The 16,856-nt window shown below is 34.5% G+C and overlaps 1 protein-coding gene across 1 annotated transcript in view; it reads right to left on the bottom strand.

Moving 5' to 3' along the window:
- LOC136029505 (uncharacterized) overlaps nt 1–16,856 on the bottom strand; it is a 140,114-nt gene that overhangs the window by 93,111 nt on the left and 30,147 nt on the right. The window contains exon 4 of the mRNA XM_065707953.1: nt 3,755–4,017. Within this exon, the coding sequence (XP_065564025.1) occupies nt 3,755–4,017 (263 nt within the window). The remainder of the gene's footprint in view (nt 1–3,754; nt 4,018–16,856) is intronic.

The raw sequence follows: 16,856 nt of genomic DNA, 5'->3' as shown, positions 1-16,856 counted from the left end.
TTTGTATCAGTAGAATGGCATTGATTTTTTTTCAAACATTTAAAAGAATAACAAATGATAAAAAAGTGAAATTCACACAACTTGACTTAACCACGGAAACAAAATGCAACTGCAATATTAATTCAGAATTTTTCACCTTCTCAATACCAGCCATTCAAAAAATATAATTATGGTTTTGAATAGGGGTTGCATATATTTGTCCATAAAATTGTCTAAACTGCTATATGTACCACTGAGGATTTTCATACTTATTTTGATACATGCCATCCAATCATTTGTTCACGACTAGTTGTTTATAAATCAAAATTTTTACAGGAAAATTCTCTTACTTAATGATAAACCAGAGTCAAATTTCAAATTCTTATTTTTTTTACTCAATAGACATATCGAGATTTAAACGTTTGAATTGAATACCTGAAAATATCAAGACTAAAAAAACATAATGAGAAATCTCCACTGCTTGAAACCCTGAGAATTTAAATCACCAATCTATACTTCTCAAATACAAAGATAACAAACACATAATTCTTTGTTTTTTAAAGAGTATTTCAACCCATATACTTAGTTTGAGGCACATACCTACATGCATCTTTATTAGAGTTCCTATTTTTCTGACCATTTTGGTGTTTATTCGAATATTTTAGGATGAATAGAAGAGGAAATACTAACAAAGAGCTCTAAACTGACAGGACTCTAGACTGAAAGGACTGGCAATTAAAAACGTTCACTGAAATATTGAGGTAGACATCGACTGTCTAATAAATACATATGGCAGGAGAGGAAATAGAGAAATCGAATTTTTTTTATAAAATTGTGAGTTCTGCAATTTAAGCGAAATATGACTTTAGAAAGCGAAAAAATGTGCTACGTTATTGTGAACAGTAAAATTTTGATTTAAAAATTTTTTAGACTTCGTTAAAGTTGACACTGTTTATTAAAACACTATTTTTAAATAGAAAAAAGTGATTAGTTAATGCTTTATTGCCTGTGCTTAAAACCCTCGTTTTAAATGTATTCTTTGCATTTCTATCTCTTCGTTCTGTTTTACTTGTTACAGCCCTAAAGGAATTAGTATTTAATGTTTAATATATCTTTTACGAATATACAAGCTGTGTCTTTATTCTTATATCCCACTCTTCCTTACTATCATAGTTACTAAGCGATGCCACAAAGCTAGGCGACATACTAAATGGTTTGACCTATACAAATTGTCACAAAGAGTGCATAACCCCAAAAGATGGTTCAAGAACTTTTTTTTCACAATAAAAAGCTTGACTCAATTGTTATAGTGGTCTGATGTAAAAAGGCAAAATTTGTGCAGAAAACATTAAATATCATATATTTTTTTATAGATGGTGACCAGCTTTTACTTTTTTTTATGGCGGGGTGGTTTTTATAACTTACTATTTTTGTGTCAATATTTTTATGCCATCTTAATTTCAATAGATCTATTAAAACTTATACCCTCACCAGATTTTACATCAAATTTACGACCATTCCCACTACCTACCTCCAGCACATAATTGTTGAGGTTCCCTTTCAATTGCGGTTATTTCTTTGTTCACAAAGTTTATCGAAGCGACCTATTATGCCCCCCCCCTCCTAAGGAAAATCTTGCATCCGCCTGCTAGAAGAGCGAGGTAGGCATGGGGAGGTACTGACGAGAGTTAAGAACCTAAAAGGGTATAAATGTCATCATTATCTTTTTCCTCGGCTTCACTTCTGGGGACGTAACAGGTGATATTGGTTGTTTTTCCATGTTTACCATCGAGCCTTGCTGTAAGTAGCCTGGGTGTTACTGGTGTAAATGACAGGAGGGCCTTGCGTGCAGCACTTTTCAGCACTAGGCCAACGCCTCCTCGTTTCTGGTGACCACCAGACCAGAGCAGTGTGCCCCCTTCACCAATATACTCCTCACCATCACCAGCTAGCTTTGTTTCGGTGATTCTAGCAATTGTAACTTAATATTTCTTTAATTCTTTTGCCAGTGTAAGCCTTGAACTGGGTTTGTTCAGTGTCAAAACATTCCAGGTGGCCACAATTATGCCACGATTATGGTCAAAGGGAATCGTCCTTGAGCGGTCCAGGGTCGAGAAGGGGTTTGACATGATATATCTGAGGCTGAATTTCTGGTTCCACTCGTAGCACTAGAAGTTTAGCACTTCTCGTAGCACTCCGGTGGGTAGCCAGATATCCAGAGGCACGCGGAGTTCATTCTTCAAGTGCCAATTTGCATGGGAACTAACTCCGCACGAGTACAATTACCTCCAAAGGTGCTCGTCCCAATTATTACTATCTATAAAGAATTGAGACTTTAACATAAAGAGTGGACGAGTTAGGGAATTGATGGGAGTCCTTCTCGTGTAAAGGAGAAAATTTTTTCAAACATTCAACATACTCGAGGGCTATCCAGAAAGTAGCTTATATGTCAGACTACATGGCTGACTGATAAGCTGCATTTTCTTTATTTTCGAGGATCTCTGTATCCTCTATCCCTTCTGCTACATTAGCAAAAGGCTCGAGCAACGTTGCATGTTTGTATGCTGCAAATGTGGAATTTCAGCTACAAAATCAAATAGTTAGTGGTAACGCTCTGTAAGTAAGGAGCAACCCAGCTCAATAGTAGTCAAAACTCAAAAAACGAAATTTTGAAACCAATAGATACATTAAAGAATTATATTTTCATGCTGATTTCAAATATAATAATTTTCATTCAGTTTAGTCTAACCCATCAAAAGTTATGAGCCTCAGAAAATGTGCCTTATTTTCGAAAAAAAGGGGAAAATACTCCCTAAAATCATAGAATCTTAATGAAAATCACACCATCAGATTTCGCGTATCAGCAAACACTTACAGCATGGATTTCAACCTCCTTTCGGGAAAAATCTATGATTAGGTATTTTTAACTAGAAGAAAGATCACGGATGTGTGTTTTCTCTTTGGTTTGATTTCTGTATTCCGTTGCTGTACAACCTAGTTATAAATGTTTATAATTTTTTTTGAGGAAATTTTACAGCCCCAAAAAAAAATGCAATTCTTTTAATTGTTTGATTCATAGATTTGAGTTGTTTATGCGCTTTCTAATTTTTTTTCTGTTTTTAAAGCGTATGGGGAATTGTGGCCTCAAATTAAAAATAGTATGGAGTTATCCTCAGTTGAGTCGGCATACAGATTTTGAACATGAATTTAAGAAACTTGCCTTTTTTTCTTTTTTTTTCTTTTTTTTATCCCTTATCTTAGCAAGGACCGCACAAGTAAAATCAAAAAAGAAATTACTCTTTTATTTAGAAACAATGGGTCTGAGGAAAACTATATCTCTGATATGATGAATATTTCAAATTTTCTTAAATTATTATACAAATAAATTAAACTTGAAATAAAAACAAATATATCTTTGCCATATTAAGATTCATTATTTCCAAACCAGTTCCTTGAAATTCTTTGAAATTTTGTAAGTTTGAAAGACCCATATTGCTTGCCTCAAATGGAGTTTAAGGGCCCAAATGATGAGCTTTTTTCATTGTTAAAGCTATTATAATTAATTAAAGCTATGTCACAAATTAGATCTTGATGAAACGTCATTATTTTTCTTTTCCTTTCTTTCACTTACTTGGATAGCACTACAAAAAATATTAGTTTAGTAATCCCCAAGTTCATTTCATTAGACGCTCGGTAACGTAAACCAGCAATAATACAACATACTTGCAAATTCTAGCTAATCTTAATGTGACGGTTAACAATAGAAAACATTCACCTGAACCGACAGGATTAAAGCTGTCTTTCCCCCTTGCTTTACGGTCCCGCACTAATCTGCTCAACACTTGCTCGGGTGTCAATTTCTCTTTTTTCTTCATCAAAAGGGCCATCACTTTATTGATTGCTCCCTCTTCCGGTACGTTGCTTGTTTCTTCGGCTATTCTTAGTGCCGCTTTGAAATGTCCGCTGAAACTGCTAACGAAGGCATCGTTTTCTAATCGCTGAGCTGCTAACGGATTCTGAACTAAGGTCTGCTGCATCCTGTTATTGAAGCAATGGGTTTTATTGAAGTAATCGTAAGGGATTCTTATATAAAGACTCTCTTACAACTAATTTTAGGAAATTTTTTTTTCCTAAAACTCTTTTCAATGCTTCATTGGTAAAAAGGAAGGCTCAATAATAAAGAGAAACAAGTTTATTTTTTGTCCTAAATGCTTTACGAACCAGGCATATACTAGATATCATAAATATAACATTTTAAGGCTTAGCTTTAACCTGAAAACTGTGTTGAAAAAAAATCGTCAAAATTTTTACTCTATAGCAAGCAATTCAACTATAGCTATATAATTTCGGAGAAGCTTTGGTGATTGGCTAGTCTCTTAGAATCACTGAATCTCCGTAATAAGCTCCTCAAGTATTTTAAGATTCGGCAACTATTTTTCAACATATAGCAGGAGCGCCAATTCACGACTGTATTAAAATCTAAGGAAGGAAAGCATTTTATTTTACAATGACAACCCTAAAAAGACATTTCCAATAAGTATACCAGAAAGGGGTAAAAATTCAACGGAGAGGTCTAGAGGGGGTCTATTACACCCCCTACAAAAATGAAGTCCCAGGCACGTGAACAAATCAGATTAACTCGCTTATAAGTGTTTAAATCACATTAAACTTGCTGATTGGTTAATAACTTTTTTGTGTTGGATTTTTGTTTCCCTGCAATGAATTAACAGAAGATTTTTTTTAGGTTGATAACTCTGTTTTCTGCATACATACAGATTAAATACCATACACTGTTCAACTTTGACTTTGATTACAAAACATGGAAACATTCGACATACTAAGCATTAGTTTACTTGTTCATCCAAGTTTGTATCAACAAAAAATTTGTATTTAAGAGAGGAAACCTTGGCGGGATTTTTAAGTTTCGTAACATAGCATGGACTGGTTCAAGTACTTTTTATTTGTGGCAAAAAATTCTTGTTTAAATTTCTGGAAACGTTACATGCTAGAACAAAACAAGTCGGAATTCATAGCTTATGAACCTCGTAAATCCAAACTCAAGGTTTAACATTATTTAGTCATCTGTGTAAGCCCTCCGAGAAACCCGCCTCTGTTGACTCTTCATGTGCTTTCGGTGGCTCCTCCTTACCAAATGAAATAACGAGGCTAAAAAAAAATTTAAATGTCACTTTTCTTCTTTGGTCAACACCAAGGCTATATTATCTCCTTATCTAAATAGAGCTGCTTCATTTATTCCTAAGATTCTACTTGGCAGTCATCATGAAGAGCTATTTTCTCCCGACAAAGTCTGTAAACCCACAAAAAAAAAAAAAAAAAAAAAAGTGTGAGTCCAGTATTGGTGGGTATAGCTGCCAAGCTCCTGAAGTATGATCATCCTACCTGGCTGATATAGTACCGACTGCCAAGGTGAAAAATATCGTTCTGCATAGTGCGGTGCATGAGAATCATTCGGGAGGATTGAAAGACTAGAACAATCATGCCTCTATGGTCTCAGACTGGATCCAAGAGTGAAGGTTATAACTACAGAGGCATAAAGTTACTCTATATTCCTGCTAAACTGTTTCCAGTGAGCCTTTCGATCTGTGCTCCTGAAAACTTTGAGGAAATGAAAGCACAGATAAAGCAGGAATCCTGCCCGGTTGTTCCTCAAACAAACATATATTTACTCTGCAGTAAATGATAGAAAAGATGCGAGAGTTTTGATAGAAGGTGTTCCTAACCTTCGTAAATTTAAAGCCGCTTTGAACTCTGCACACAGGGAGTTGTTTTAGCTCACACTCTGGACAACTAAACTACTCTACCCCCCACCCGAAACACTGCTTCCTATTTGAGGAACCTAGTGATCAAAATACTACTCAAGCTGTTGGGAAACAAAGCCAGTCATTCGATATTAGTAAAGGAGTCTGGCAGGATATAATGCATCTCTCGAATTATTCAAGCATGACATTGACTAAGTGATGATCGACGACTGCCCAACTGATCTTTAGTCTGAAGTAGAGTGACACTGACTTAGCCAAAGACTTCGCATCTGTGATAACACTTTCGAACAACTTAACGTAGTGGATACAGTTATGAGAGAAGAAGTTAACAAAGTAGATGAAGACGTGAGTACTAATGAGCTCAACATCAGTTGGAGCAAAACGAAAATCTGTCTTTTTGATCGACAGCCACCTCAATCACTCTCACATACCATCGAAGTCTATGAAAACCAATTAGCTGTCGTGAAGGATCTAATATTTTTTGGATCTGTTCTATCAATTGGCAGATCAGTCATCATTCGTCCTAGAAAGACTCAACAGAACCTGGCAGAACACATTTGTCAGTCGCCCCAAAAAGATATAGATATATTCAATTTATCAGTGGACCAAGTTCGACTATGCAGTACATATTTTTAATGAATAACCACCATGATCCTGAGGGATTTTGCTATAACTCAAGCCAAATAGCTCCAAAAGATACGATGACCTCTGCTTGTATTGCTTGATCGGGAACATTAGCCTTCGAACCCATGCAGATTCCATTTCACCTGCAAATAGCACAGCCTACAGTGAGATGAGGCCGCCACCTCCTTCTTACATTACTATGAATAAAGGTAAAATTGTCTTTCTTAAAGACTGTCTTATAACAATTTCAAGGTCTGATTTTCACATGGTCTTACATGTTCATCTTTCGGTTAATCAATATAAAAAGTAAAGAACTATATTAAAGCCTAAAATGGCCAGAAATAAAGTCATGTAGTGTTTCAAACTGAAAATAAACAGAAAAATATATCTATTAATAAAGGAAACCAAAAACTAACAGAAATTCATAGTAGCAGTGGGTCTATGTGTACGACGACGCGTCACTTCTGATTGATGATTGCCTAAAGATGTTAACAATTTTTTATTACCTTGCTGACGTTACTAATATCGTCCCATTATGCAAAATAGCCAACTTTCGCTTTATGAATAAGAGATATTATCATTAAACTGTGATTGATTCATAGAATTATTTCTTTTTATTTGAATAGGGCATATAGGAGAAGTTTTACGCAATCTCGTGATACGCTAGACTTTTCCGCTCCAATTTGATTTTATACCCGATGTTAAAGGGAAAAAACTTAACTTTTGTTATCACTTTCATCTCATTATGCAAAACAGCTCACTTTGGCTTTGTGTAAATTTAATATTACCATCAGAGAGCTATTGATTCAAGAAATTGTTCCGTTTTATTTGAAATTTTCAGAAAGGAAAAAAATTAAACTATCTCGTAATATAGTAGCTGTTGTTGAATCGTCTCAATACGCGGAAAGGTTTCGCTTTGTACTTGAAACTGCTGCACCAATGCTTATGTCATTGATTTGAATTTCACGTTTGAGTAGGATCACTTTCAAATCAAATGTTTTTGCTTAATATGTAAATCATTTCCTCGTAAGGTTTCGTAATGTTGGGATTGTTTTACTTGGAATTTATCGAGTTGAAATATTCGTCTGGAAATATTTTTGAAGCAGTATTCTTATTGCTAGATGAAAAAGGAAGTAAAATTTGTATCTATCAATGGGATGTCAGGTACAATATTTATCAGCATGATAACAGACTGTGGTGTGTCATATTAAATTGTATGAACAAGAAAAGCATGCATGGCAGCAACAAAAAACTAATCAGTGAAATTGGATAAAAATTAAGAAAGGTGCAAGAGGAAATCCAAGAAACATGTAGTTTTTCAGAGTGAAAGCTCTGTATATTAAGGGGAATGTCCCTACTGATTAACTTTAGATATTGGAATATGACAAAAGTATTCTACTTTTTAACTTCGAAGAGTTCAAGTGCAAAAAATATCCCCATCTAATTCATAATCCCGAAGACGAAGTGCAATATCTTACGCAATGGTTGCCAAATAAGATACCGAGTAAAGATAAATGTATTAGATATTCAAAAAAGGGTGATAAAACACAACCCCTATCATGGGATTTCAGAGTTGAATGAATTTTGATCAGCCAGGCTACAATGAATGACAATGGCGTCCTACTTTTCCAATTCTTTGATGAGAATTTTCTATGAACTGACCCTGTGAAGCAAATATGAAACATCCGAGGAGATGAGGGGAAAAGAATGAACCTTCATGACTCGTGCCTTCTCCAAAAATTCAACCACCTAGATTCCCCATGACCTCTGGTCCTCCATGTCTTATACCCAAGCCCCACTAGCTACCCTTGGCCCATTCCCTTCCAAAGAAACTACTTATTAACGAGATTCTACTCCAAAAGCTATGGGAACCTTTGTCGGCGGATGACCTTTGTTGTGCTATGATGTATTTAAGCACGCCAATACAAATTTCGCACTTTCATTTCACATTCATGTTGTGACAATAACTTCCAGCAGCACTTACTATGACAAAGGCTTAGTATTATATTGCAGCTTCCTTCCGGTCTTATAAGTATAAAAAGATATTTTTCTGGATAGTTGTTTTAGTTGGTTATCATATAATTTCTCCCACCCTCCCCCCTGTTCGTATAGAGCAAATGTGCGATTGCTTTTAAGCGGATAATGATCCTAAAAGAAGATTTATTTTTTAAGGGTGCTACTTCATGTATAAACAGCATTCACATGAAAAAATATTTCACACATGTCCTCTATTTTTTTATACATTACGTAGCCGGCCATGCAAAAATTTCACTAACACAGATGATTATGATGAGAAATATAGATTACTAGGCTATTGAAATGAGAGGTTTTACACTCGTTTTCTTTTTTTAAACATGAACGAAGCGGATGGACGAAAAATCATACAGAATCTAGCTACTTTGGAAAACTGGTTGAACCTAAATGACCCGTTTCAAAGGTTGTCAGTGAGAAAGAGCACCTTCAGCTCAAGAAAGGTTGATGATATCATAAAAAAGGCTCTTCAGCCTCGGATTATTATATGAGGCTTATGCATTGGGGTCCCAAAGCATTTATTCAATTTGTTGGTGCGCTAATCGAGACAAAACAAAATGATAATGTACCTTTGGTGGAGCATTGCAAAGACTTACAAAATTAAAATTGTGAATTGTATCAAAAAAGTATACAAATGATGAAATTATCGTAGCATTGAATTCCAATAAAGGCAAATATTCGAACTATGAAATGAACACTAATAGAAACGTCATTGGAAACGTATACAATCGTTGTCATGAAAGTGAAAGGTTAAGTTTCTTTGGAGTGCCAAAGAATTCAAGTGTCATAGCAGTGGATACGTAAGAGTAAAATTTCCAGACAAGCAAGTGCTCAAAGATTTTTAAGCCTAAAACTAGTAGTTTATGACGTGATCAAGTTTCTTGCTAGTGCCTCTTGTAATACGCTTGCGATTTATATATTGTTTCATTATAGTTCTGGCATCAATGTTCAAAAAAATCCGGAAGAAGACAGGCATGCTGCAGTAGCAATGTCGTAAAGTATATTTTATCTACATGTCAGAACTATTAACTATGTAAGAATAATGTAGTAATAAACAATGAAATCGCTGTTAAAATAAAAAGGACAATGGCAGATAATATGTCTAGCAAAAATAAAGACGAACTGCTGAAAGGCCATGCGCCTGCAAACGTTAATAGTGTTATTGATGCTGTACAAACAGATGCAGTCATTGGACCCAGTAATATCAATTACGAAATTAATAATGAGCGTATAGCTAAAACAGTGATAGAAATTGTGCATGAACCATAATGGAATAGTGAATATTGTGGTGGCTGCGAAGTAAAAGAAGAACTACCCTGTCAAGAGTGGACACGATGAATTATTTTTTTGAGTAGATTCCAGCCATCCGAAATTTTTTAACGATTTCAATCTATATATTAAAAATAAGTTGTTTGTGTACTGAAGCCATGTTTGTCAACTGACCTCATGTATGTCGACTGTATATGACGTCATTAAGAAGAAACTGCCGAGGAAGCTGCTCAAAGAGCTAATGCCAAAAGGCTTGAGGCTAATAGAGAAAGTAAGAAAAGAAAGCGTGCCGAGGAATCACAACAACAGCGTGAAAACAGGCTTGTGTCTCAAAGAGAAATCATCAAAAGAAGCGTACCGAAGAATCTCAAGAGCAACCTGAAACAACCTGGACAGCGAGATTCAAAACGTATCAAAACTGAAAATGAAAGCGATGATGATTGGGTTTGGGATTTTGACTTGGATAAGGTCATCAATGCCTACCAGATTTTAGTTAAAAAAAACAAAGGTTCGGCGATATGTATTTCATTGTGACGAAAGACAAGCCAAGGTAAAACAAACCAAACAACTTGAAAGTGATACCGATGATAAAAAAAAACGACGTTGAAAGGACTATCGTTTCCCAGTTGCAACATCTTTTCCATATAAACAATAATTTAGTGCTTCTGTTCAAAACAGCAACCGAATTGATGCCTACTGATACACAACTATCAACGAAGTGGCAATCGTTATGGTCGGTGATTTGTATATGACGTCAAAGGCTTTGTATATGACGTCATTATAAGTATAGAAGAAGGCGTTTCAAAGAGAAGTTTATATTAAACTTATTGATGCTACGATGCCCTAAAATATCCTATCATTTTTTGGGATGGAGCCGACGGCTATCACTTTAATATTAAATTGATAAATCCAGCCACTAACAAAGAAATGGATAAGAAATGCAGCGCAATGAAATATTATGCCTATAGATTAATGATTCGTCATTTATTACATTTATATATAATCCATCTTGGATTTAGATACAACAGCTTTTACATCCTGGACAATCGTCGATTCATAGACATGACATTACGGCCCGTGTCTTCCGGCAAAAGTTGCTCTCCTTCATCTCCTACAGAGTTATGGGAGAAATACAAATCGCAAATGGCCGAGAATATACTCCACCAAATACGGCTAGAAAGGTCAGATATGACCTTGGACTTTACAACAGAAATTTATAACTGCACTTTAGTTATGATTGAAGATTTGTCTTATCTATTGCAAACAAACTTCTAACGCATTTGGGAATGTCTTCACCTAATCGTACTGGTTGTATTTCTACATGTGTAGAATGGGATCGTGAACAAAGTTACAACACAATTGATCTATTGTCGTATGTTAAAGACCAGGACACAAGAAATATAAATGACGACTGGGCCACTCAAAGAGAAATTACAGACCGGGACACCGGGATACAAATGACAAGCGGGACACAGGGAATATAAATGACGACCGGGACACTCAAAGAGAACTTACAGACCGAGACACCGGAACACAAATGACGACCGGGACACAGGGAATATAAATGACGACCGGAACACATGGACACAACTACAACGGGGACACCGGAAGGGCATATGGGGGATATATAAATGACGACGGGAACACAGGGTATATTCGATTAGCAATTACCATCAACAAAGCCCAAGGGCAATCATTAGAAAAATGTGGTATAGATCTGAATACGGTTTGTTTTCCCATGGACAATTATATGTTGCATGTTCAAAAGTCGGTAAGCCTGACAATCTATTTATATGCACAGACAATGGGACAGCGAAGAATATTGTATACTCGCAAGTTTTAAGTAGTTAAAAATATATATATATATATATATATATATATATATATATATATATATATATATATATATATATATATATATATATATATATATATATACTATATATATATACATATATTCACAGGTGGGACACAGGGACACAACTACAATGGCGCGTAACTAATATGGCACGTAACGACTTACGCGCACGGGGGGGCTTGGGGGGTGGCACGAAGCACCCCCACCAACGGCTAGTAATATATACTATTGTCAGTGACAATGTTTCATTAAAAATATTCTTTTGCATTAGTTTCTTATGGTTCTTTTATTTTTAGGGTATTAATAAAAATATCGTTTTTCCGGAATTATTACTACTGTTTGATCATTTTGGCATTTTCAGAACTTGGTACCCTATATGATTTTTCCGAAATGTATGGTTTGCTATGGTAGTTGTAGTTTTTTTAGTAGTTTGACTTGTTTAAAATTGACGATTTGGCTTTTCTCAAGCTCGGTTTCTTAAACTTTCCTAAGTGTGTTGTCTTAAAGTTAAGGTTTCCTATGTTAAGTTTTGGCGTTTTTTGGCTTGACTTATCTGGATGGGATGTTCTGACCTTGTTCAAGTTTGGTTTCCAAGCCTTTCATAAGTTTTTCGTCTCCAATAGTTCATGTTTATATTTCACATGTTCGTCATTATGGGCATTCAATACTAAATGATTCCATAATGTGTATATACTTTCTCGACCTAATTCAAAGCATTCCGTTTGAAAATCTAAGTAACGTTCGAACAAATGTGTAATATCATTTTTTGTCTCGATTAGCGCATCAATTAATTGAGTAAATGCTTTGGGACCATGACAAATGAGCCTTACACAATAATCTGAGGCTAGAGAGTAGGGTTCCATGATACCATCAATAATTTTTTGGCTGAAGATTTTATTCTGTACTGACAAACTTTGAAACAGGTCATTTAGATTCAACTATTTTCCTACACTAACAACATTGTGTGTAATTTTTTGTCCTTCCGCTTCGTTTATTTTTAAAAATAAGCACATGTAAAACCATCCTTTTCATTAGTTTTATAATTTTAATTTCTCATCATATTCAGCTGCATTAATGTAATTTTGGCATGACCAGATGCCCCATGTACACACACATATAGGATATGTGTGGAAATTTTTTCAGTGTCGCCTCTCATTATGCTGTTTATAAGCTAACTAGGGCCCTTAACAAAAAATGTTTTTCTTATGCTGAGTACCCACTTAAAACAATCGTATATTGGTTCTTCACAAAGAAAGGGAGAAGGTAATCACATTATAACCAACTGAAATATCGATCCAGATAAAATATATTTTAATACGTTTAAGACTGGATGTTAGCTGCAAGGTGATACTAAGCTGTTATTGTGATAAGTGTCATTGGAAGTCAAAGTCACAGTACAAAGTGAACTGGAAATGTGAAATCTGTATTGTTGTTCTTGGAAACCTCATGGCATAAAGAAGGCAACCACTGACAAATATTCTTATAAGTTTTGAAATAAAATATCGCTAACAATCTTTTTTGGTTGGGAGGCACGGTCCGTGGATGGCCAGGGCTCAGGGAGCATGAGTTTGGGGTACCAGGGGACATGGGGAATCTAGTTTGCTATGTTTTCGTATGTTTTTCGAGGAGGGTATAGGTCGTAGAGGGTTATTCATATTCCATCATTTCCTTAGTTAGTCTCATCATTTGCTTCAAAGGATTAGTTCAATAGAAAAGTCTCATAAAATGCTTAAAATCGTTTTATACTAAAATGGAAAATAAAATGACCGTGCTACGTTATCTGCGTTAAAAAAAATTAATGACAGCTTTTTATACAATCTAAGTACATGAAAATACGTCTGGTATCCCTGCTGATACTAATTAAGTCAAGGACACCAGCTGGAAGCATCGCGTCCACTGAATGCCAGGTTAAAAGTAGTCAAAAAGTTGGCGATCATCATCATTCATTGTCGCCTGGCTGATCAAAACTCATCCAAACTCCGTGATCCCAAGAAATAGGTAGTGTTTTATCACGCCTCTTCGAATATCTAATACGTTTATGTATTTATTGGCACCTTCTCGGGGAACCATTTCGAAATGTATTGCTTTTTGTCTTCAGGATGGTGAATTGAATATTGAATTCCGGCACTTCAGCTCTTCTTAGTTAAAAAGTGGTATTCATTTGTCATATTCCACTATTTAAAGTTTATCAGTAGAGATACTCCCCTTAGCATACAGAGCCTTAAAACAGAAAAAAACTAAATATTTTTTGGATTTCCACTTGTACCTTTGTCAATTGTAACCATTTTCGTTGATTGGTTGTTTGCATCTCCAATGCAAACCTTTCTTGCTCAAACTATTTAATGAAGAAAGCCACAGTATTTAATCATACTGGTACATATTGTACTTAACATCCCAATGGAGGCCATTCATGTTCCGTCATCTCCTCGAAAGTTTCATCATTTTCTTCATCATTTTCATCCAAACTCTGTGAGGAGAGGAAATATATTGCGTTTTATCTTGCTTCTTCGAATATGTGATACATTTATTATTAACTAGCTGTTGGGGTGGCGCTTCGCGCCCCCCCCAAGCCCCCCCGCGCGCGTAAGTCGTTACGAGCCATATTAGTTACGCGCCATTTTAGTTGTGTCCCTATGTCCCACCTGTGAATCGACCATTCCCTGAGTCGCCATCGTCATTTATATATCCCCCTGTGCACCCCGGCGTCCCCTTTGTAGTTATGTCCCTGTGTCCCGGTCGTCGTCATTTATACTCCCTGTGTCCCGGTGCTTTGTTGATTGCTAATCGAACATTCCTTTTGTCCCGGTCGCTTTCTCTTTTTTAGTTTTTTTCCTTTTTTTCTTTTTAGTTTTTTATTGGTTTTTACCTTTTTTTTAGCTTTTTTATTTTTTTTCGTTTTTTCTTTTTACTTTTTTTTTAGTTTTTATCTTTTTTATTTTTTTTATTTTTATTCTTAATTTTATTAGTTTTCTTTTTCTCTTCTATTTTTCAGTTTTTTCCTTTTTTTTAAGTTTTTTTTTTTAGTTTTTAGTTTTTTTAGTTTTTTTTTCCTTTTTTTCTTTTTAGTTTTTTATTGGTTTTTACCTTTTTTTAGCTTTTTTAGTTTTTTTCGTTTTTTCTTTTTACTTTTTTTTTTAGTTTTTATCTTTTTTATTTTTTTTTATTTTATTCTTAATTTTATTCATTTATATATCCCCCTGTGCACCCCGGCGTCCCCTTTGTAGTTATGTCCCTGTGTCCCGGTCGTCGTCATTTATACTCCCTGTGTCCCGGTGCTTTGTTGATTGCTAATCGAACATTCCTTTTGTCCCGGTCGCTTTCTCTTTGAGTGTCGTCATTTATTTAGATTGTTTCTCCTTTATTTTTCAGTTTTTTTCCTTTTTTTAGTTTTTTTTCTTTTTTAGTTCTTTTAGTTTTTACCTTTTTTAGTTTTTTTTAGTTTTTTAGATGAAAATTTTTTTTAGTTTTTTTCCTTTTTTTCTTTTTAGTTTTTTATTGGTTTTTACCTTTTTTTTTAGCTTTTTTAGTTTTTTTCGTTTTTTCTTTTTACTTTTTTTTTAGTTTTTATCTTTTTTATTTTTTTTTATTTTTATTCTTAATTTTATTAGTTTTCTTTTTCTCTTCTATTTTTCAGTTTTTTCCTTTTTTTTAAGTTTTTTTTTTAGTTTTTAGTTTTTTTTTCCTTTTTTTCTTTTTAGTTTTTTATTGGTTTTTACCTTTTTTTTAGCTTTTTTAGTTTTTTTCGTTTTTTCTTTTTACTCTTTTTTTAGTTTTTATCTTTTTTATTTTTTTTATTTTATTCTTAATTTTATTAGTTTTCTTTTTCTCTTCTATTTTTCAGTTTTTTCCTTTTTTTAAGTTTTTTTTTAGTTTTTAGTTTTTTTAGTTTTTTAGTTTTTTTAGTTTTTTTAGTTTTTTAGCTTTTTTTATTTTTTTTATTAGTTTTTAGTTTTTTTTTGTAGTTTTTGCCTTTTTTTAGTTTTTTCAGTTTTCTTTTTTAGTTTTTAGTTTTTTACCTTTTTTGTGGATCGTCACCTGATCCACAGATCCACAGCCGAAACATGACGTCACCTGATCCACAGATCCACAGATCCACAGACAACTTATTTTTATATATATAGATAGATTGGTGCCTTCTCAGGCACCCATTGCGCAAAATATCGCATTTCGTCTTCAGGATGTTGATTTAGATGGGGGGCATTTGTTGCCCTTGAACTATTCTAATTTCAAAAATAGGATGTGTTTGTAACATTACGCTATTACAAATTTATCAGGAGGGACATTCCCATCAACATACAGGGTTTACGCTGCGAAAAATCTACATACTTTTTGGACTTCCTCTCGCACCTTTCTTAATTGTTAGCAACTTTTGCTGATTGTCTTTATGTTTCTTACGCGTATATTTTTCTTCTTCATACGATTTAATGTAGCATGTTACAGTCTTTTATCATGCTGGTGCATATTGCACTTAATATCCCAATGATAGACATAAATTTCACTGCCTTTTCCGTCTAGTATAAAAACACAGCTTAAAAGTTATTCCACAGTATGAATTTTCAATCTGATAAATTCTGAGTAAAACAATCCGAACGTTATGAAATCTCATGAGGGAATGATTTATGTGGTATGGATAGTTTTTTACAATAAATCCTCAACAATAATTTCAATATAGCATTTCAGGTGAATGGACAGAGGATGGTTATTCATATCAATTAAACTTTCGTCTACTTTTGGACTTCAGTCAGGCTGACCCCCATCCTGTAGACAGTCTTTAATATTCATGTTTCTTAGTCTTCCTTTGTATTAAACGAATGTTTTCGTGTTACATTTCAATACAACCAAAATAGTAACATTTCGATAACGTCAAAATAGAACGTTGCGAATCAATACCATCAGATTTGTTTCCTTATTTTTTGCTTTAATAGAGGTTTCCTTGAGATCCTGACATTTTGGAAGGGTAATCTACAGGACCTGAACTTTAAAGAACATAAGCGTAAAAGAAATAACGATTCTTCACGCTAAGCGTCAGTATAACCACACTTGTCTTCCATAATTTAACGTAGTCGTTAAGGTCTTCTTTTTTCATTCTATCTGCTCTGAATTAAGTCGACTTGAGAAAAAAACAATCTTTAGCCCACTTTGTGGTTTCATATTTCGCTACGACTTTGTTTTTTTTTTTTTTTTTTTGTTTGACCAAGAATAAAAGCTTTGTTAGTTGCTTGACGATAGGAGACGCATCATATTTGGGCGCCACGAATCATTACACCAATTTTGTCAATAGCTTTTGTCTTCTCTGAGGTCCCTTTGTCTCTATC

The sequence above is a fragment of the Artemia franciscana genome, chromosome 1 (assembly GCF_032884065.1).
Source record: "Artemia franciscana chromosome 1, ASM3288406v1, whole genome shotgun sequence".
Lineage (NCBI taxonomy): Eukaryota > Metazoa > Arthropoda > Branchiopoda > Anostraca > Artemiidae > Artemia > Artemia franciscana.
Note: the sequence above shows the minus strand (reverse complement) of the source record. Positions and strands in the feature narration are given on the sequence as shown.